This window comes from Crassostrea angulata, chromosome 8 (genome assembly GCF_025612915.1).
Source record: "Crassostrea angulata isolate pt1a10 chromosome 8, ASM2561291v2, whole genome shotgun sequence".
Taxonomy (NCBI): Eukaryota; Metazoa; Mollusca; class Bivalvia; order Ostreida; family Ostreidae; genus Magallana; species Magallana angulata.
Window position 1 is genome coordinate 44,297,577 of NC_069118.1, and position 24,419 is coordinate 44,321,995.

The 24,419-nt window shown below is 33.6% G+C and overlaps 1 protein-coding gene across 1 annotated transcript in view; it reads right to left on the reverse strand.

Annotated features, from left to right (window-relative positions):
• LOC128158184 (voltage-dependent calcium channel subunit alpha-2/delta-3-like) overlaps window positions 1-24,419 on the reverse strand; it is an 88,446-nt gene that overhangs the window by 38,705 nt on the left and 25,322 nt on the right. Inside the window, exons 2-9 of the mRNA XM_052820935.1 lie at window positions 20,532-20,616; window positions 12,447-12,554; window positions 11,827-11,886; window positions 9,017-9,200; window positions 2,858-2,989; window positions 1,978-2,044; window positions 761-911; window positions 241-408 (exon numbers count right to left, since the gene is read on the reverse strand). Of these exons, the coding sequence (XP_052676895.1) occupies window positions 241-408; window positions 761-911; window positions 1,978-2,044; window positions 2,858-2,989; window positions 9,017-9,200; window positions 11,827-11,886; window positions 12,447-12,554; window positions 20,532-20,616 (955 nt within the window). The remainder of the gene's footprint in view (window positions 1-240; window positions 409-760; window positions 912-1,977; window positions 2,045-2,857; window positions 2,990-9,016; window positions 9,201-11,826; window positions 11,887-12,446; window positions 12,555-20,531; window positions 20,617-24,419) is intronic.

The following is a 24,419-nucleotide window of genomic DNA, read 5'->3' on the forward strand; positions in this document are numbered from 1 at the left end:
TATCAAACACTGACCTCTGGTTTGAACAGCTTGAACTGTTTAGTATCATATATTGACCTTTGACTTTAACACCTCCATATCAAACTTTGACATCTGACTTTTAACATCTCTTTATCAAACACTGACCACTGAACTGAACTGCTTGTCTAATGAACTCTTTCATATATTGACCTCTGGCTTTTAACATCTCTTCATCAAACTCTGACCTTTGACTTGAATGCCGCTACATCAATCACTGACCTCTGACTTGAACAACTTAAATGCCTCTTCCAGTGCCAGGTTCAGCTCCCCTGTGTCTTTCATCTCGAGCTTCTTGAACAGCTTGACAGCTCGCTGCTTGTTCTGTATGTTCGCCTGCATGAGTGTCCCACTAAAACAGTTGTCCAGGTAACGGGGTTTGTCAGAATACTGGAACCGAGTGAAATACTTAAGTTACTGTTATTGCTGAATTTTTTGCAGTAATATGTTTAATTTATCTTTAATTACAAAATTTAGATTAACCAAGCTATATACTTTAGTGATTACTTGTGAATCAGAAGATTTACAGTAAGAACAAGCAATTTGCTCAAGTTATTTAATGGAACTTACTGAAACCCAATAGAATCGAGGATTACATATTAAGTGGAAAAAATAATGACTTTTATAACATTACTGACCATTATAACTATCAACACAATTTGTCGTATTGATATTTGACACTACTTGCGCTAGAATATGATGTCAATATGACTCAAAATTGGATAATATCAACGAGACTTACCGTTATGATATTGAAGTGGTCATCGTCACTGAGTGTCTCTAGCAGTTTCTGAATGGTTTTGACGGTGATAATCCGTCGACGACCTTTCATGCTTCCGCTGGTGTCCACCAGTATCACCATGTTCTTGGGAGAACTGGCTGCCTTAATGTACCTTTTAAGTAAACACAATACACAAATGACAGATGTAGATTTTCTGTATGTGATAAGTTAAGCACTCAAGAATTTGGAGGAAAATCCACTCGAAACAGGACATTTACATTCAATATGATTCCAAAATTTACTTGCCAATGGTCAGAGTTAAGATCATGGGTATATGTGTGCATGGGTGGGTGGAAGTATTAGGAAAGGGGGGGGGGGGGGGGGCAAATGTTAAAGAATTAATCTGACCATGCCTTTAGATTAATGAGAAAAATGCTTAAGATCTTCTTGGTTTCTTTTATAGTTTTCAGTCTTTCATCTTAATACACGCTCTTCATATAAAATTGGGTCTAAAACTTCTTTTATCTAGTAAACCTTAATATTCTCATTTAGAAATTTTTAAAACGTCATAAAACCTATCCGCAACCATTTTGACTGGCCATAATAACCTTAATCATAACTTGCATGCTTAGCCCATTTCGAGGGTGGTATGTCCATGGCTATTTTTGGACTATAATGATCTCCTTTAAACAAAGAGCTTCGTATAAAGACGCAGTAAATTGTTCATAAATTTTAAAACTAGAATATTTGGATTTTTTCTTACTGATTCCTATTCTATGGCTAAAAATAGAATTTAAAGGTGCATGGATCTGATGGATAATTCGTTGACTATCCGGCCTCCTTAAATATATAGTCAAAGCAAGATACTGTAGAGCATACTGGTTCTATAGATATATCTTTACATTTTTCAGTGTTTTTACCTTAATAACACTACGTATCGATTTTGTACTATACAGTCTAATTATAACTTCAAATGACTTTTAACTGGGGCATCAGCAGGGTTTGCTTATTTATATTTTTACATTCAATCGTACAATGGCTGAAAATTATTATATACATAAGTAATAAGGAATCATTCTTTGAATATTATGAGGCTATAATTTTGATTGGGTCGTGATCAAATCTGTCATAAAGCCCTTAAGGCTTTATTGGATTTTACCACACCTCGACTGAAATTATCACCTCATAATACTTAAAAGAATGATTCCTTATTCCTTAAATATATAGATTGTAGATACCAGCTTCTGACTCTGCAGTCGTACATGTCCACACTCTCTTCTACGTTGTTCTTCGGCCATTTCACACCTGAGCAAAAAAAAACACACAGAAAGAATATTAAAATATATATCAATCAATCAAGCTACAGCTAGTTGTGTTGGTGGCAATTCTTTTTATGTTTTCATGTCTGTGTTTTATGACGTACTGTAAATATTTGTGGGATCTCAACTTTCTTGGTTTTCATAGGTACTTTTTACCAACAAATAAAATTAAAACCTACCTAATTATGAAACCACAGATTTTATTACTTATACATGTAAATAGCATGCAGTTTATCCTTGAATTTAAATCCAAATTTAAAGTATTTTTTTAAAAATTGACATTCTTAATAAAAATGCCACCACAAAATTGAATGAATCACAGAAGTCCGTTTTTTTGCAAGTTCAAACTATTTGGATACATTCTTCACCTGGAGAAATCCAGAGAAATAATCATTTGGACTGAAAACGAAATTGAAGAAAACAAACAAAAATCTGGATAAATTTCTGACCTGGATAAAATGTGGAGGAATAAAAATTTGAATTGAAAATGAAGTTGAAGAAAAAAAATCTGGATTGATTTCTGAGCTGGATAATATCCGGAGGAATGAACATTTGGATTGAAAATGAAATTGAAAAGAAAAAATCTGGATTGATTTCTGAGCTGGATAATATCCGGAGGAATGAACATTTGGATTGAAAATGAAATTGAAGAAAAATATATAGTTTTTTTTTCAATTTCATTTTCAATCCAAATGTTCATTCCTGATTATTATCTGACCTGAATAAAATCCGGAGGAATAAACATTTGGATTGAAAATGAAATTGAAGAAAGAAAAGAAAATCTGGATTGATTTCTGACCTGGATAAATCCGGAGGAATCCGTCGGCACTGCAGTAGTACTGCCAGCGGAGGTCGGACGTCTCCTTCCTGTTCTGTTTGAATATCGGATCTAGCTTCTTAGACCACTGAATCCCATTCAGGATGACTGGGGCTGTAAAAGGAAATGTCTTATAAAACGTATCAGACATATATTACTCATTTTGCTTAAACATTCACTGACAGTGCGATGAAAGTTATAAACTTGCAAATTTACCAAAGAAATTTGAACCAGATTTAAGTCATAGATCAAGAACATCAATCAAAGGATGGCTGAGAGAGAGAACATGAGTTTCCATGTTTAAAGGGAAGAAATGGACAGAACAAGAGTTTTCAAGTTTATGTGTATATAGAAATTTTAAAAGTCATTTTATTTAATAAGGGGGCTCAAAAAAATCATCACATCAAAACTTCCAGCAAACTTGCACATCTATACTTTTGTCACTATATAACAACTGCTGACAACAAAATTTTCAATTCAAAAGTGCCAAAATCCCCCCCCCCCCCCCCAAAAAAAAATTGAACTAGAATTTCCTGCTTATAAGCATTATGTCCTTTATTATTTCTTACATATTTCAAGAAATTCTGTTCAGTGGTTTAAGATAGGAGTCGCACTTAGAAAAATAACAGGAGTGACATACTGACTGACTCATGAAAGAATGATGAGTTAAATACAAGTTGCATGGGGGCACTGTAGATTCCTAATCAAACAAAAGGAATTAATATCCGCATAAAATCACAAGAAGTACAAATCAAAAATTTTAGATTCTTGCATTTTTTTTTCAGATATATGTTAATTACAAGAAACTTTGATAAAAATATGGCATTCATGATTTTTTATTCTTGCGATTTGATGAAAAAGGGTTGAATCTCGGAATTAAGTACTCGCGTAAAATAAGGAATTTACAGTATAAAATAACAAGATGTGCGACATTTAACCGAAAGGTTTTTTTAAAAAGTGTTCATACCTGTTAACCTTTCAGAGCTGCTATGTGGGAGAATCTCCCCCTTACCAACTTGGCTAAGGGGGAGATTTTGCGTAAACGACGTTTTTTCACGTGAAATGCAAATATATATTAAAAATACTGTTAGATACCTTACTTTACCATTGTTATTAATGCATTTGCAATCATTTTAATTTTTTTTATTTTTATGACTACCAGTGTGCAATTACAACTTGTGTTGCTGTACATGTTCAGAAAACTATTATTTTGTTTGCATGGTACAATACAAGAAGTCAATAGTGCCACTTTTTATATTAAGTCTTCTTATTGTTCAGTATTGACCCATCACTGCATGCTGACATCTAGGGTAAATACAGAAAATTTATTTTGCGTATTTTGAATTTGCAGTGAAACCCGGCCAGTTAAGAAAATACCAGTAAATAATATTCATTAAAATTATTTTTTGCCTTATATATAGGATAGATTTTTAATTCACAAAACAACATGTATTTCTCCAGTATCTTTAAAAATGATCTCTGTTGTAATGTCAATAGCATCCCTGTACCGGTATTATAAACTTTAAAAACTCTTGTGAAATGCTTTTACACTTTTTCCTCGAGCTTCACTTTTATCGGTAGCTTGTATAAACACTCAGTGTTCCAAACTCACTTTGATTTTTACCGACTGTGCTGGCCAGACAGAATTAGTCACGACTCACTGCACGTGGCTTGGGTGCTTTACCTGTGCACCTGTTAAGTGACACCACTGGCTGTGTATTGTTTTCTTTGGTGTTACAGAGTAAAATCAAGATGTTTTAAGCTTTTACTTATTTTTTTATAAGGCCTATGCATAACTAACTACGTAACTGATTTAAGTCAAAACCGGAAGTAATCCTAAAATGTAAACTGGACTATAACATGTCGTACTATGATCACGGTAGACAGTACTGGGATGGATTTTGATATATTCAAGCTACACAGCAGCTTTTTGAGCTCAAAATCAGAGAAAAAACCGGCAGTGATTGTTGAAATTAGCATGTAAAGATTCAGAATTTAGGGGGGGGGGCGGGGGTTGGGGGAGACAAATACGATTGCGGGAGAAATTTGTCTCCCGCGCGGGAGATAGGTTGGATGCGGGAGATCTTAGATTTTTAGGCCGTTTTGCGGGAGTCTCCCGCGCAATGCGGGAGGGTTAACAGGTATGAGTGTTCCAGAGTCAGATTTCAGTTTTGACCATAAATCTGTTGGCAAGTCACAATTAAAATATCAAGTTGATTTTAAAATCCACAAAGAAGAAATCATGTGTCAGGAAATTTGAGAAAAAAAAGAAACGAGGAACATAAAAAAAAAAACCAGCACACTACGACAAATCTGCAGATCATTGGGTTAGAAAATGACACATCAGCCAGAGAGATAGAGGGACTGCTTGGCGGCAGTGTTACTCATTAACAAGATAACAAAAATCCAATCAGTGAGGGGATTTAAAAACCATATATCTCTAACTATCACTGCTCGTATCCCTGCAAATGCGGGAATACGCCAATGCAGCCATTTCTGATACTTAGCTCTTTAGTTCTCACAGTATAATCGGCTATATAAATCAGTTCAAACAATATGGGACAGCGTTCAATTTCCCTAGGTTTTTAATCATTTTAAGGACTCATTTCCCTTATTTTGAAACTACTTATAACAATGAAATTCATCCACTTGCAAAAAAGAAAAAAAAAATGGTTACCGTGATAGTATTGCTTAATGACTTTTATTATATTACACTTTAAAAACTCGGATTACCACCAAAAAAAACCAATCATAATTAGGGCCAAAGTCTGAAATATAATGCTTTCAAATCTTTTTTTTTTTTTTTATTTTGACAAACATTGTAATCTCCATCACAATCAGCCTCCTGTTTTAAATAATTACCTACTGTGTAATTAATGGCTCCATCGATCAATACTCCCAATTCCCAGCCTAATAATTCCAAACACTCTAGCTTAGCATATGATATAATGATCACACTACAACTTGCTGATTACCTAACCATCTTTATTACGTACTAGACATATCGTGTCGACTCCATTTGTGATATCAATCCTTTTAGGGTGCAGAAGCTGGGTGAAACAGCTATAAGCAGCGAGATATACACAATATGGCATGCAACACGCTTGCACCACAATCAAAGAATTTAAATTCTCTTCTAGTATTCATAACATGAAGTTCACTTTGATATGTTGATGTTTTTAACAACTGGAGATAGTTTGCAATATGCCTTAAAAAAATAAATGAGTGGGAAAATTTCAATCATGTTTAAATTAGAAGATCAAAACACATTTGTTGAAAATTATTTTTCTCCACACTGAAGAGTTGAATGAAGAATTAAACAAAAATTATTTGAGAATATAACCTTGACCTATTTTTTCTTTTAGGTATAGACCTTGCAGTATATAATAAGATCTTGATCTGTATATCTAAAAAGCTTAAATTGTACAAAATATCAGAGACAGAAAGACTTCCTATAATATTGTATTTGATACACTGTGACACTCTAGAAAACAGGTTATAAGTCAAGGTCAGTGTTAAAAAAATGTTTTTTTGAGAAAACAGGTCATAAGTCAAGGTCAGTGATAAAAAAAATGCTTTTTGACACTCTAGAAAACAGGTCATAAGTCAAGGTCAATGAAAAAATGCTTTTTGACACTAGAAAACAGGTCATAAGTCAAGGTCAATGAAAAAATGCTTTTAGACACTCTAGAAAACAGGTCACAGGTCAAGGTCAGTGATAAAGATAAATGCTTTTCTTGTGCCAGATAGGTGAAATTTTTCAAAACCTTTAGCAGCTACATAAAATATCTCACAGAGAGACTTGATTAATCTTCATTCCATTAACACTGTGCATTTCAAGAATTCATTCCGGGGGGGAAAAAACTCATCATCGACGACAAATAAATGATTAAAGATCAAAGAAATCAAAACATGTTCTGTTGATGAATTTTTGCTCTGGATAAATGTTTGAACAGCTGAGGAAATTGCTCCGATTGTCTGCATGGTTTTACTTGTTTAAATTTTCTTGATCTTTGATGTGTTTTACCATCAAATTTAATGTTTGAGAGCATTATCTAGGGATCAAACATGTCCAATTACACTAATGTAAACAACAAAGGCTAAATAAACATTAGATTCAGATTGAAAAATAACTCATATGGGAAAGAATGTAGAAAATTGATGTTTGTGATGTACAGAAGGACTAACAGAGAAACACATAAAGAGGACAGAGGCAAATCCATGGGGAAATGGTTCAGAAAGTTTAATTGTTCATGTATTTGAGTATGAATGTTTTTCAGTTACTGTATTTATTAAGCCTGTAATTATAATGAACTTCTGAATATAATTCAATTCTATTCATTGGATGAAGATCTATAAAAGTGAGTTCATAAAAAGATGTATTATCTTTCTTCAATATGAACTATTATTGTTTTAACACAATTAAAGTTATATAATGAATGGCATTAAAAAAATATGGCCAGATCATATTGCTTGCATGTGTTGCACTTACTGCATGAAAATAATTAATTTATTGTGATAAACAATTTCAATGGCTTCACAAATCAAATCTCTATATTTTTTAGTACACCGAGATGGTAAACATTAAATTACACTAACAAATTTCATACTTTTTCAAAAAGACTTTGTGATTTATAATTGAAACCATAAAACTGCCTCAGCCCATGCTATTATATTGGACATGCTAGCCATGTCGGCCAACAAACATTAATAAATTCAATTTCCTTCACTGAAAGGATATACCAATTCATCTAAATGCAGCACATTAAGCTTGACAAAAGAGACAAAAAGAATGTTCTCTTAGATGAAGAATCCATTTGGTTACCTGCCCTCTATAAGAGACAGATAAACATTACACACCTTATTAACTATTTTATACAGGTAAAGACTTGTTATTCTTATTCAGTCTGCAATTTCTTGTAGTCTAAGAACAAAAAATGGATAAGCCTAGTTTTTTGTCATCAATTTTTTTCAACAACATGGATGTATTGGCACAATCTTTATATTCAATGTTTTATTATGTTTCATTCAGTATTTAATAAGATCCTAATTTTAATAAAAAAAAATTCAGGGACTGACCAGTTAGAAGAAAAATAATTCCAAAATTTGACATTCATATTGTGTGGGTTACGATGAATAGAGGAAGAGAAAGATGGAAATGATAAAATGGGACTGTGGAATCATTAGAATTTGTGGTGGCTTAATTTTCATGGTATTCATGGGCAGTTCTTCCCAACAAATTAACATTTACAACAAAAACAAATTTAAAAAGAGTTATCTTCGTTACTGAAACTTAAAATTGATGCATCCCGAAATTACATCTCCACAGATAACCAAAATCCAACAATCCATGAAAATTGGCCCCCACGAATTTAAATGATTCCACATTATATAAAAAACTAAAAAAACCACCTCTCATCTCTTTAGACAGCTAGAGGGCGCATACATTTAAACAACGAAATGCTCTTTGGCGGTTCATGCAGGATATGAAGGTGGCGACTTTGCAGAAAAAATACATAACCCACGTTAGCGGGTTTATATGTAATTTTTTTCAGCAACGACCACTACCTTCATCATAACCCAAATGAATCATCAGAGAAAGCATTTTATTGTTTATATTTAAATATTCCATCACACTCCCGTATTTGATACAGCAACACTTCAAATACAAAAGTGTGAAGAATATATAATTTAAGGTACCTCACTACACCTATACTTTTACTTTTTAAGACACTACGTCACAAGTTGGCGATTTAAATGTTTTGTTAAACTGTTTATATTGTTGAATTGGGTTGTATATCGTCGTAGCTCAGTGGTTAAAGTATTGGGCTTCTGAACCACAGATCATGAGTTCGAATCTGCTTGGAGCTTTTGTTCATGTTAACTAAATTAAATTTTTGAAAAATGTAATTTTTCATCCAAAATTGCATATTTTTGGCCTATTAGACTTAAATACTTCTTATCCATAATGATATCTATCATAATCAAGTAATTTTCTGCTGATTAGAGAAAATATTTCACGGTGTAGTGAGCCACCTTAAGTCAGATTGCATCAAATTCATGACAAACCAGTGTAAAGTTAGATTGCGTTGAGGTTCGATCAACTTATTAAGTTCATGTTGAACCAGTGACAGGTTCTACCTTGATCGTAGACATTGGTTGGCACGTGTATGGTGCTGTAGTTCGGGTTGATCTGGACGTCGTTGAACAGGGTGTCCTGCGTCAAGTTGATCATGTAGTAGATATCGAAGACCGACGATGAGTTGAGTCCCATCATCTCCATGTCTTCCTGACTTATTACTTTCTTATTGTTCACATATTCCAGCTACGAAAAAAAAAAATTCAGCCATTTATTTTAGTAGTTCATGTTACACCTGCTGCAATGAAATTTTGATATTTACACTAGAGGAGAGAGAGAGAGAGAAAAAGAGATTAAGACAGAAGCAGAGACAGTTTTGATTTCAATATTCTACCAAGCTCTTACAGATGCAATAGTCAGAGCAGAGCCTAAACATTCTACACCCTTCTACATGTTCTTATCCGAACAACAGAACCTTTAGATACATTTTCAGCCATAGGCCTTCATTTGTACATAATTAGACGCCATAAACCCCAAAATATTAACAGCCATTTTTATTTCATATAAAATTTTGATGCATGTGGTACTAACTAAATCTGAAATATGATAGCCTCAATAACAATATGGAAACTATGTATCATATTGAGGCAAGAGATTGATTTCAACAACAACAAAAAATCCCACAGCATGAAAATTCAATTGATCAGTTTTTGTTGCGAATCTCACTGACCCAGATTTCATGATTTAAAGAAACGAGAATCAGTTCATCAACAAAACTGACGCCGAAGAAACGGAGAACCAAGCGTGCCTTATAAAATCACGCAGTCATAAGATATAACAGCTAATAGGCAAGGGTTTGTGCATCCTGGACTAATAATTCTGATAAAGTCAGGTCATTACTTGATAACTGATAAACGGATGCCGTCACTTCCGATTGTCGCAGCATCGTCAGGGTTCTCACTCTCCATGACAAATAGCCTGCTGCCTGATGCTAGATATACCATTGATTACGTTGGCCAACAGAGAACTGTGCCTGAAGCACATTTTAATGGGAGGGAAAAAGGCATATATCTCGGGGATAATTTCTATCTCTTTCTCTCTGTGTCCTGATCCACAGATCAGGAGATGATGGTTCAATAAGAACAGCTCTTGAGCAAATATTGGGAAGGGATCGCTGTGACTCGGCGATCACTGATGTGTCATTGGCTGATCATTGATACCGGCAAAAAATCCATTAGGGCAAGAAATCAAATGTTCTGCTTCCGAGAAACAGCACGTGTAAATTCCTGGGTCCACTAATGCAATAATTTCAAATTTGTCCCCATTTATCTTTTTTTTTTCTGGTTCACCTAAAAACCACTTGGTAGTCTGTCAATTCTTAGTCCCTTAATTGCAAAAGTTTCTAACTACAAAGTCAAATCCCCTCCCAAAACATTTCACTTTTTTTTATCTGGTCATGCACAGATATAATTATTTCACCCATTAGTCGTTAACTCTTCTGCTATCATTCCAATCCTCTTGACTCTAATCAAACATAGCCACCATTACTATAATGCCACGAGATCCAATACCAATACTGCCCAGAAGAGGTAAATTGAGTTTGCAGGTATATGTTTGCCTGCAAGCGTTTCCTATGTTGCCTATCGAAGTAGTTAGTGTGGGTTTTATACCCGTGTTTGCTATGTTGCAATAACAGGTACCGTATTTCACGGAATTTAGGTCGATACGGTTTATTGGGCGAAGGAGGCCGTTTTTAGCCATAAAATAAAAAAAAGTATAAATAGGTCGACTTCGAAGAATTGGTCGAAAAATTACCGATAGTTTTAATGAATAAATGGTTTAAACCAATAACGTTATCATATAGTAGCCTTTAATCTTATTTCACAGTTTTAAACAAAAGGGAAATAAAATGTATTTCTTGGAAACATCGTAAGAAAATGTCTGAAATTGCGTCAAAATTTTCAAACCAAATAATTCAGTACGGCCGGTTTTAATTTAAGATCGTTTTTTATTACTTCCCTGCCATGTGTACAAACTGGTGTTAACCAGGGGATAGTTACCTAGCCTGGAGGCATGACTACGGTAGCACATGCCACCCTGTGTCTCTATGTGACTTTTACTGTGTATATACACACGAGTCAACCTCTGATCTTATTGAAGCCTGCAGGCATGAGTAGCACGTGCCGAGAGTTCTACTGTGTATAAATAAAGTCAGCGCTACCCAGACTGATTTCAGAGACACCTGGCTAAAATTTCATCGAAAGTTTTATGTTGAATATACAGAAAAAGACTTGTTCATGTATTCTATTATGAAAACAAATTGTGTTTTTTTTTTATTTCTACCCGACGATATTTCCCCCCGTAATTACCCTTTGTACGGTTCACATTTTACTTTTACCGCGCGAAATCGATTTCCTGTTTATCGTAAGCACACGATCAAAATGCATGACAGCATTTAATGATTCAGTCAGTGATCTAAGTAAGAAATGTAAGAAGAAATAAATCTATTTACATTTAATTTTGTTTAAATGATAAATTACTACAGTATATTGATTAAAATCCATACGATTTTTACACAGAAATTCAAGCAGTATTACAGTAAACACTCATGATTTTATTGGAGGGTTGCATAAATTTTTGCAAAATTCCAACCAAAAAAAAAAAAACATAAATTGGGCGAAGCGATGAATAGGGCGAGGTCCACATGTCAGGGGAAAAAAGTATCGACCTAAATTCCGTGAAATACGGTAGTTACTTTGTGGGTTTTATAACTGTGTTTGCTATGTTGGCAGAAGAGGTAGTTAGTGTGTAGGTTTTAAACCTGTGTTTGCTATGTTGCCAGAAGAGGTAGTTACTTTGTGAGGTTTTTTACCTGCAAGTTTTTCCTATACTCATGGTCTTTCCTGGCATTTTCTGCTGCTTTTACCAATTTCTGTAAACAAAAAATTCCAACAAATAACCACTTATTTTTAACCAAATGTACTAATTTAAAATCTTTATTTAAACGTAAGGATAGCATTGTTTTACCAACTATTTTTTGCTTCTTATTGGAATTGGCTATGCATGCATGCAATTAAGCTTGCAGCAGCAGTTGAATTTGTTTGTTGTTCTAGGAACAGCTTATCTGAATTATCACTGAATTCATAGAATTGGGCATGGAGAAAACTACCCTAACACTGACATATTCGCTGTTTCATGTTCGCAAAACGGCCTTTTGAAAAAGCCCCTGACAATGATATATATCATTAACATTAGCAGAATAACAATTCCTGAACTGTTCAAAGTAGGATACCATTAATTGTACGAAACTTTAACATTTGTGCCATTCAAATTTTCCATAGTTTTATTCAAATTTTACACACGGTAAAAGAAGAAAGTAAGACCTATCACAAATTCAGAGCATTTGGTGCATTATTGTCCCTACAAAATGCTAGAATGAAAAGTGCACCAATGATTGATTTCCATAGGTTTTCAAATTTTTTTGAATTTTACCTCAACAGCTTTGACCTTGGTCTTCAGAAGTTCCTCTATCTCACGGGCCATTTTGTCCACCAGGTCCTGGGGGTCAAACACCTTAGCTGTTGTCAGCTGCCTGTGGGCCTATATATAAATTTAAATATATTTATCACATATTAAGCTCAATATGCAGTGGATATCACTCTTGTAATAAATTTTTGATACGTGATACAGTTATAACGTAGTCCCAGGGACAGGCAATTTTACTTCATTATAAGCATAATTCAGTATATACGTCAAGTTTTCAACATGTAATAGGGTCTTTGGGAATGAAATTCACTTGGCTGTAAGCGTCAATTCATGATAAGCGTGTTCGCTATAACCCTGTTTTACTGCATATGGTTTTTACGCCATACGACGTCACATAAATTAAACATTATGTAGGTTGATGATGGATGTAGATTGGGAAAGTAACAAAATCATTCAGTTGAAAGTATAGAGCTTTAAATGTAAAGCATTTACTATTAGTAGATTCCTAATTATACGCGAGGATTTAATATCTACATAAAATTGCAAGAAATACATCTTGGGAATTTATAATCTCCCTTTTATATTTTGAACACATGTAAACTAAACAGAGCAATGGTAAAACTTTGGCGTTCGCGATTTTATATTCTCAAGATTTGATGCAAAACGGTTGAATTGCGGAATAAAGTACTCGCGTAAAAAAAGGAATTTACAGTAATGCTATTTCATTTTTTTCCTAAATTGATAAATATATGTTAGAAAATGCAATGCTAAATGTTTGTTAATCTTCAGGCAACAGTTTTTCATGTGTAAAATTGCTGCTGCTTGTAGTCAATATGTTGAGCGGCTCAAAATTTTAAATGTTAATTTACAGAGATTGAGATTTAACAAAAGATGTGGTAAAACATCGATTAAAAAGAATCTCTCATGATTTGCGATGGTATATGATTTTTATCCAACAAGTTGTTTGTTTTCAATCCATCGCAAATCATGAGAGATCCCATATGTATATTGTTTACTTATAGAAAATATACTCTTTTCCGCCCTGTGCAATTTAAACCACAAATTGCTTACTCGTGTGTAATAAACAGGAGGGGTGGGTATTAAAATTTTTTTACACATCCCTTTCTAGAAACCTTTGACTGTTATTACACACACTCCAGTCATCGGCCATAATATGCTGTAGAATTCGGTATGCATCATTCGATTCCGAGTATCCAAGTATGACATCAAATAGCTGCAATAATGTAGCCCTATCCCGATTTTTTTGGCAGGGTCGGGGATTTCAAGTACATAAAAACATTTTGGACTGAAGTCAGCCCCATTAAAAAAATAACTGCACCATTACGAATATCCTATGGAATTATAGCCCTGAGACTCCAGTAAAAATCAAATAAAAAAGTCGGAGAGGACTACATAATTGCAGCTAGAGGTCAAAAAATTATGTCGACGTCAAATTGACCAGCAAGTTTGTAAGAGAAAAGGATTTATCCATACATCCTATATCCTAGACTTAATTTGTTGCCAATAATCATCACATGATGTTTTTTTATTGTTTCTTTGATATTTTCAAAAAGTGTTATGATCATTAAAACAGAAATATAGTGAAGTAAAGTCATAAAAAAGTTAATGTCAGATATACAAGTAATAGTTACGCGGTCAAATTGCACTCACCAATATGTATAATTTAGTTTTCTAAAAATCTCTTGAGAGCAGGGTTTTTTAAACAAAGTTAAAGAAAATAATGAAATAAAGGGTAATACAGTGAAATAAAGGCCATGAAGAAGTTCAAGGCCAAAGGAAGTTTCAGGGCCATAGTGAAAGTAAATGCCAAACATTCATAACAAAGTTTAATTGCTCTCATTTGCATGTATATTATGCCTTTATTTCCATGCAGTTAAATGAAAAATTCTTAAAGCTGCTTGGTCCAATTTTTTTTGTAATTACAGTATCAAAATTTTTTCCATACAAATCATTTATCTTAGAAAGTTATGGACTTTCTCCTATTTACACCCGCAGAATCAGTCTCCTTTCAAAGTTAGAAATATTCAAAGTAAATAAAAATAATTTCTCTTTGGGCAAACGAAAAAAACAAACCAAAATGCATCACGGGAATGTTTAGAAAAGGAAACCGCTTGGTTTCGTCCCCCGAATGATTGGGGTTATTCAACCCGCATATGCTATGCATCGATTTTAAAGAAAGCAGACTTTGTAAATATAAGCAAACAAAACCTACACATGTTTATTTGTTATTTGTCTGATCATTTCGACCTTTATTTAAAGCGATGTCAAAGTCGTAATACAACCATACCCGTCTCGTCGTCAGTGGTGAAATTTAACATGAAGCGAAATAACGTGGTACCTTTTAATGTCGTTTGCTTTGTTATCAAATTTTGTACGTATTTTTCTTCATTGAAATTTGGCATAATTGATGGGACGTAAAACTACTGCAATGTCTATTATTATACATATACTAAGCATTGCCATTGTTTAAGAGCGTGCATAAAATTTGATATAAAATCGGACCAAGCAGCTTTAAATTAAATGAATTATAACAAGAGTTACTCTGTATGCATTGCCATGGCTATTAACATGATGGAGAATAAAAAAATTCCACATCTGATTCAATAAAACTCAATCTTTGTATTTGATTTCATTCTAATATATGCTAATTATTGTAGGTGTATTGAATTTCAGCTTTAAGTTTAACACTGAAATAATTTCTAAACAAGTGAAAAGCTGTCAATGTGACAGCAAACCGGGTTTTCTTTTATGTGAACTGTATCCATAATCCATGTCAACCCGTATCCAGTGAAATGGTGTACCATTTATGCAATATTTTGCCAAAAAATGACTAAGTTCAAAAGCTGGTATTTTTTTCATAAATTATCGGAAATCAAAATCCTAGCAATATGCACACCTCTGATATATGTACAATTGATCTGCAAAAGAACAACTTCTTATCTTGAAAACTGTAGGAGGAGTTTTCCGTACAATGAGGGTACCCTTTTAGCAGCTGTTCGCCTGCCATTTTCACCATTTTAATAACCAGATTTTTCCGTTGGAAACCCGGTTAAAAAATCTGACTTTTTATGGTTTCATCCAGACCAAAAAAAAATCTCATGACTTTAATGACACAATTCCTGGAGTTAAGCATTGATCCATACACTAAAATAATAGTCACTAATGCCAGAGACAAGATTACATTGAGACGTCTGCAGCGGACGAAAAAAACCTTACACCACATTAAACACTGTGTCTGATAATGAAGATCATCTAAGTTTAACTGGCTTAAGATATCACTTCTTCCGCGAGTTCTAGTGAGTGGCAATAAATAAATGTAGGCTCATAATAAGCGGCAAGTGTCAAAAACAGCCAATCAATCACTCCTTATGCTTATGCTCAGTGTCCAACCTACACACTGCAATTTTCGCGCTCATCATTCTTCATTATCACATAATCAACATGTTTACAGGAAGTTTCGCCGCAGCCAAGTGTATAACTTAATCATAGCATTAAATAAAGAGACCCAAAGACCTTGAACACAAAAAATACTGTATCTTTATAGCACTCTGGAAATTCTATATACTAGCTTGATAAAGAGGCTGGACACATGGTCACCAACATATGTTTTGATATAACATATATATTTATAATTATACTTTTATGTTAAATACTGAAATCTGATTGGTTTAAATGCAGTTGGTAATCCGTTCTATTACCCTCAGCGTTAGCAACACACTTGGCAACTGGTAACACAACGAATTGTTACATGTGCGTAAATTATGCGCGTACGGTACGCCGTTGAATTCACTTCATTTCTATATAAAAGCAGTAAAATTCTCTTTAAAATTAAGACATTCAGTATAATAAATTAAATACAGTGCCTGTTTGGGAGGGTAACTGTTGAAATTGACATCCCTCGAAAACAATTGTCAACCTCCACTTCGCGTCGGTTGACAATGGTTGTCTTGGGGTGTCAATTTCAACAGTTACCCTCCCAAACAGGCACTGTTTATATAATAACCATTCGATCTGCCTTAAAATTTCAGATATCATATCAATGCTCTGCCATGAGCTTTTTATACATAAGGAAAAAATTCATAAATTTAGCTTAAAATTCCAAATATGCTTCTATATCTTTGTACACAGATATTCATCCATCTAAAAGGAGATATGGTCTTAAAATAGCCATGACCATGCATGACCAGCCCTCTTAATTATAATCTGTCCCAAGATATTTATGCAGCACATTTGGACATTTTTTTTAAATTAATAAAAATACAATACCTGTGAAATATAAGTGCAATTTTAATATGTAGAAGGGAAAATAACCTAATCATTTTTTACCTCAAGAAAAATTGACAGGAACGAAAACTGATTTCTTATGGAGATTTATAATGAAGAATGTTGACAGCTTTTCTCCATTCTGAAGTCACTCGGAATACCTCGCACAATTTTTCAATGTTATCATGCAACCAGGTCTGTTGCAAAACAAAATCCCCGTAGATATCACATTTTTTAGCCATTAATCAAAAACTGATAAGCTAGAGGGGACGTTCCAAAATGAAATCTTAGAAATTTTTCATATTTCTTAATGAACATTATTTGAACCCTGAGGTATTAATTTACAAATATCGAGTAATTAAGCAAAATGTGAAACGAGGATATCTTGGGACAGAGTATAATTAAAATAAACACAAAAAAATTATGTTATTGTCAGTATAATGTTCAGAGAACTGACCTTAAAGGTTATAATAACAAATATTGACTGGGTTTGAGGGCAACATTGATTATATCAGCCCCCGAGGGACGAAACATTGCCCAACCCAAAGCGGAGGGCAATATTTTCATCCAAAGGAGGCTAATGTAATGAAGGTTGCCCAAAACACAGTCAACATTTGTTTTGTTATATAAAGAAACATTTTAACCAAAATTTAAGAAAGGATTAGAAAACAGATCCCCATAATTTTCTCAGCTCAACATAGAATTCACGAATTCAATGTAGCACTAAAGTTCATTTCCAAAATATTGTCGGCATCAAACGGTCACTGGTGATATTCAGCTGCCCATAGAAATTTAATTACAGATGTTCTACCCGATTTTACTTCACAGAAATTTGCTAATCCTAAAGCCGTTATGATAGCAATCTGTCACATTGCGCGTCCATTGTTTACTTGACTTGACTCAGATTGCCTATTATGAGGTCATCTTGTTTTTTAAGTAGCGAAGAGTTATGTCACCGTTTACGAATCAACACATCAAAAATGATTAATTGAAATAGAGGGAATATTCTCCAATTAATATTCAACATCAAAAAAATATTGACTGGTCAAAATTTTTCCAACGAGCTAATATTACAATTATTGAGTCATGAGTTGTCTAATTTAATAATACAGTTATTAAGTGAGAATATACTACTGAAAATAACAATAATTATTATCTGTTTCATAATAAAATCTATGACTGAGTCCTTTCTTGTTTTAAAATAATAATGTTGCTATTGGGAATTATTGATTAAAACTATCATTATTTGATTGTTATATGAGCAATATCAAAATTAATGAGCTTAATTCAAAATAAAATTAAAAATATTTCTTATATGCAACTTTTTCATTATATTCTACATGCAAAACTTGATTTAATATTCATTTCAAAATAATTATTGCTTAGAACACTAGCTGTATTAATGCATCATACTTTTTTATAAAATTTCCATTAAAGCTAAAACTTAATTGAAAAATATATTTTTAATCCACATTTATTTGTAGAATCTCATAATCAAAGCTGCATATCGATTTCAAATTCCTTGTTAACTTATTTAAATTGATACTCATAAAAGAAATTGGTTAATTTGTTTATCAGAATCTATAAAGCTAAACAATATATACAGTAATAAAAGCTAGCTGGCAAGGTTACTATAAGAACATGAAATGTTCTGAAAGTTTTATCATTTTATTGATTTAAATTAATGACATCTGTCAAAAGAGTTACACAAATTTTAAGGCTGCAATTAGCTGGAGAGCAGCACAACCACAGGTTTTGAGAAAAATCTCATATTCAACAATCACGATGAAAAATAATCTTTTCACCTAACCCCCCAAAGGGCGTACCGGAAGAAGATGTTAGCTATCGATATTGCTTTGATGATGAATATAATTATCCGATTCTGTCTTGGATTCCAAATATTTCCCTTGAGGATTTTTTTAAGGTAGATTATTGATACCATGTATTTCAATATGATAATTGCAATTCTGTTCCCAGAAAGCCATGTTGTTTAACCATTTAGTGATCATCAAACTAAAAGCCATATTCTGTATGTGACATTGTAAAAGAAGAAAATACATCACTAAAACCATTCTAGTACTAATGAAAATCATGAACAATGATGAACATCATACTTAAAGCTTTGAAATTAAGCAGAATATAATGTCTCGGTTTTTTTTCTCTAGTCTTTCCTTTAGGGCAGCTGGATGGTCAATAGAATATTAACCACATCACATAAATCATAATTTTTTAGAATGATTTGTTAATTTAGCTAGTATATTATACTGTTATTCATAGTCAAGAAAAAATCCATTAATTTAATTATTTAGCTTTTAAGTTTTTCAATGATTATTTCGGAAATCCCTATATCTTTATATGGAACTCTTCTCCTAAAGGAGATCAAGACAGTCTTAATATGGCCACAACCATCCAACCCTCTTAACTAACTTTTGTTTGTCATCTATCAGAAGTACCGGTACTGATCGAATCTCCAAATACTTAGGTCAGTAATCAAGTAGTTCAAAGTAAAAATACGAGGATCAATTATGATAAATTACAGGTTTTAAATTGTAAAGATCGAGGGTTTATGACACAGAGCCATCAACCAACAATGTATTTATACCCGTAACCCTGCTGATCTTTATTTTCCTGGACTTGAAAGGAAGCTCTAGAGAATAACAAATAAAAGACATAATTCTTACTTAACAATTTTTTTTCTAGTAAGTTTAATCTAAGAGCCATACGCTCTCATCCTCCCATCAACAGTGGCAATCACCAAACAAATCTGTCCTAATCCGATAGTGAAACCAATTACAAGACAGAATGTGCACGTTAATTAGAATTTATGTCACGATCTTCAAAGGAAAGCAAAACAATTTTAACAATAACCCATTACTTCTCAAATAGTTTAAAGTTTAGTTTTGGCTTCTTACATTATGCAATATTACATGTGACAGAAAAAAAAAAATCAAACTTTCTCACGGAAGTTATTTAATATAAAACATCAATAATGAACATTCTCAGAATTTGAGCAACTCGGAATAGGCTGACACCAGATATCCCATGAAAAAAAAATTAACAATCACAATAAAGAGAAACTAAAAGCATTATAAGGTCCCCGATCCTCAAACTTGGGAGTCTGTAATCTCCGGGCAATAAGCAACCTGATCTCTGCCCGGAAGCCTTTTATCATCGCAGGGAAAATTATTAAATGAAAGCCATACCATTGCAGGATTATACAAGGAAGACAAACTGTAAAATGCTGCATGTTGCTTACTGATATTTTTTGGGATGATAGTTAATGATGGAATATACTGAGGATTACTTTATTTTGTATTGTACGTATCTTGTATGTCTAGCATAGAACTGTCATTCATGTACTTATAGGTGAGTTTTTCTGTAATGTAGACATACAACACTTGGACAACAGACATATCTTTATAATACTTCGATCAACGACACCAACAGGTCCCCTTCACTTGTTAATTCTAAAGGGACATAACTCCATGGAAATTACTGTAAACCAAATTTTATTAGGAAGCGAGAAAAATTCGCAAGGTTCCCAAGAGCCTCGTCATCGCCAATATTTCTCACAGTGAACCTGCCCTTGTAGTTGTAATAACAAGGGTCTGTACATGGCTTACTCACGAAAATTAGTTGTCACAATCTTGAGTACATCTCCAGTAAATCGTGACATAATGTCGTCGCAAATAAAATGTGGTTTACATTAATCATACCGTTGCTTGGGAACACTGGACCCCTTGACTTGATCATTCTAAAGGGACATAACTCCCTGGAAATTAATCTGGACAGATTTTCCGTTTTTACCTCTTCGTTATAACTCCTATAAGCAGTAAGATTGTAGGTCAGCATTTTGATTTCTTCTCCAAATGCCTCTGTAAAATTCTCCATGCTGAAAAATGACAACAAATTGTAAAATATTTTCATCTTATAAAGGTCAATTTATAATCTTAAATGTTATTAACAATATGCTTTGTACATTCATAATGCTTTTTAATCTATAAATATTTAGCAGTAAAGCAGTAAAAGCAAAATGTTAAAATTTCTCAGCAAATTAAGTATGTGACATTTGCCAAATGTCATATCAGTATCGTCAAGCTTGGGACAGGTATATAAGGCATTCATCAATTTTCAATCATCTTTTCCTCAATGGCGATGATGATTTGCCTCTCGAAATGGAATTCATTTCTTAAAAGGCAAGAAGGACTGTGGACAACAGTTTCAGACAATATCAAATTCATCAAGACAGGACTGAGAATCATTGATAATTATAACTGTTTAGATGTCATAAAAGTACGCAGAAATCTATACTAGTTTATACTTATTCAAATTCCAATCTATGATACCCAAAGTTTCATTATACCAAGAAGAGTGTACTTTTGTAAGGAAGGGTCGAATGTCAATTTAAGGAAATAAAAGCTGTCAAATAATCCCTCAGGCTGTTATCTCAAAACTCTAGACTGCCGGACTTAATTATCGAAGGAAAGATCTTTGAGATATTCTAGGATTCGAGATATGAAGGTGAAAATGCCCACAAAAAAAAATAAAATAGGTAAAGTTGGGACTTTAAAATCACATTATTGGATTTCATGGTTTTCGAATCACTTGTGTTCCAGATATGTTGTTTTAAATTGTATATGGGGCAATAAGCTTCTGCTCCTGTTTAGTATAGATAGACATATGATGTAATGAACAAAATGATTTATCATAATTTCTTGTTAAAGACTGAAATCTGATTGGTTAAGATGCAGTTGATAATCCGTTCTATTACCCTCAGCGTTAGCAACACACTTGGCAACGGGTAACACAACGAATTGTTACATGCGCATAAATTATGCACGTATGGTTCGCTGTAGAATTCACATAATTTCTATATAATAGCAGAAATAATTTCTCTAAAATTAAGACATTCAGTATAATAAAATAAACAGTGCCTGTTTGGGAGGATAACAGTTGAAATTGACAACCCTCGAAAACCATTGTCAACCTCCGCTTCGCCTCGGTTGACAATATGGTCTTCTCGGGGTATCAATTTCAACTGTTATCCTGACCCAAACAGGCACTATTTAAATAGTATACTAAGGTATATGTCGTGAATTTTCTTCTATAGTTAATGAAGTACTACTTTATTATTCATTAAGGATGTGAATTTGTGCACGAGAGGAACCCATTTAATTTAAAAAATTGACCCATGAATTAAATTCTGTTGAATTCCCCGAGATACAATAATTCATAGTCACTTCCATTAAAAAAAAAAGGTCGAATTGTGGGCTTCATTAAAGTAACAAATGACAAGTACTTTTTAAGTTTTGTTGTTTAAACTGTCTCACTGATATTCAATCCTAGTAAAATATTACTCTTCTCAGTTTGCATCATATAATGGAACCATTCCAAAGTGTATTCTATTATTTAAAAGGAACTTGCAGCAGCCAGTAAGTCTGTCAAGGATGTCGAGCATCTGAAGTCAAAGACTCCAAAAGAAGTGAACAATACACTGATAAATCATTTATACAAGCAATATAACCAGTTCCTCAAAGAGCCTTGCTGATCAAGTTCTCCAATGTTTGCCGATCTTGATTTTAAAGATTTTATGCGAGTCAGATTCACAATTTCATGAGACGTTTTGTCTTCGTTTTGTTTTATATACACAGGAATTTGATGCCATGCGTTGCATCATTTCCAGAGTTTGGTGTTTCTCACCCCATGACTCCCCACCAGTGCATTAATTAATCTTCTCCGATAGACGACAACCACTGGTTTCAATTCCCTCTACATTAAAACAACAATTAAGTCTGAAAACTTTGTATTGATATTTCACAATGGCCAGCTGCAGAGTTGATCGTCTTTCAGTGTGCCGTTTCTTCCACTTGGAAACTCTCTTCAGGGCATGATTTCAATATGTTTGCTGCAGACAATTAGGTGTGATTTAATTTCCTTTCCGATCTTTCTATCTTTACATGTGAATCGCATCAGTGCAATCGATATTGCAGTCATTAAACCTTTGTTATAAATTACACTGCAGGAACCTCGTGAAATTTTCAGTGACATTCTTAGATTTATAAATCCTATTATAGTACTGATATTCAATGCAAATTGAATACTGCTGCATTTTTCATATTTTTTTTTCAATTTTTCCAAAACTGCAAATGCCATCTCATATAACCCTAAGTTACCAATCACTGCTGCATTGCATAACTGCAATTAATGGCGATTCCAGCACTCAAAAGCAATTATTCAATTATGATTCAGGACATGTTGCTCAGCTTCATGATGAATAGCTTTACCTCCTTTAAAGTGCAAGCATACTTAATATTAAGCTTTGGGCTCCTGTTGTAGCATTCAGCAGACACTCATCCGGAATCATTACTTTCCTGTTGTCAGTTGGTGCAGCTTAAGGATGGGACTTTTTCCACTGAATATGTCTGATCAGCGACACATCAGAGAGAATCAACTAGATCAACGATATGGAGATTTCTTTAATTGTTGCGATAAAACAGAATATATTGTCTCTCCTAGCACGTTACGATGCATCGTAGATTAATTTCTAAGCATCTAAGACACAACAGTGTCTGCATGGTGGTGGGTTTTTTGTTGTTCTTTTTTTTCAGTCTAATTAACCTAGAAAGTAGTAAGAGCTGTACATATACTATACTCATATAGAGGGTCAAAGAAACCTTTGAATGACACAGATTTAACCCCAACTAATGAAAAGTAGTTCCCCCACAGAATATGCACCTTTTTTTTTATCAGATTCCTTGAAGGAAAATACTGTAGATTCCTCATTAAACGCAAGGGATGAATATCCGCGTAAAATTGCGAGGAGCACCCTTCGCGAATTTTAAAATCTCGCCATCATTTTTTTGAGAGTTGAGAACTATGAGAAAAAAGAATAAAAGTTCCGCGCTCGCGATTTGATACAAAACAGTGGGATCGCGGAATTAAGTACCGAGTCTCGCATTATATAAGGAATTTACGGTTAGTGAAAATATTGACTTACAACTGACTCACAAAGAATATAATTAACCCAACATATAGATCTTTAACCTGACAGAAGTTTGAATTCACATTTCCACAAATTTGTGACCTTCACCTGTATATGACCCTCTGTCGTTAAATCTTCATGACAGGTCATTGGATGATTGAAGTCTGCAATTGTTTTATTTTTTTGATCCCTTAAAATCTTTTCTATTGCATGATGCATTTTGCTTATAAAGACAGCTACTTTAAATTTTTTGTGTGCTAATTTTACATGCCATTTTTTCTTTAATTCAAATAGGAGGAGGGGGAGTAGGGTGTCAGGTTCTTTTTTTTTTAATAACTGCATGTTTACAGCTTAAGGTCAGAGTTTGGTTGTTAAGAAAGAGTAAAATTTGTTGAAAAAATCTGTGTTAAAAAATTGTTGAGAACAAATCTGCAATTTTCCTAAGTTCTTTTTTTCTCTCTCTCTCTCTCTTTCTCCCAACAATTATGTCTTAAACACAGAAATTGACCAAAACTTAGTATTGTTCCATAAAGGAATATTCTGTCGCAATGTCTAGACAATAATCACATCTTAACATTGCATTGTGCATGCACAACAGTTGCCTTCAAGTGCTAACATTGCAACTTAATAACAGAGTCTTTTATATCCTAAATTCCAGCAAATAAACTCGAGGCCAAGTCATCTCAGGGGTCCTTTTTGATGTGAATGCATGC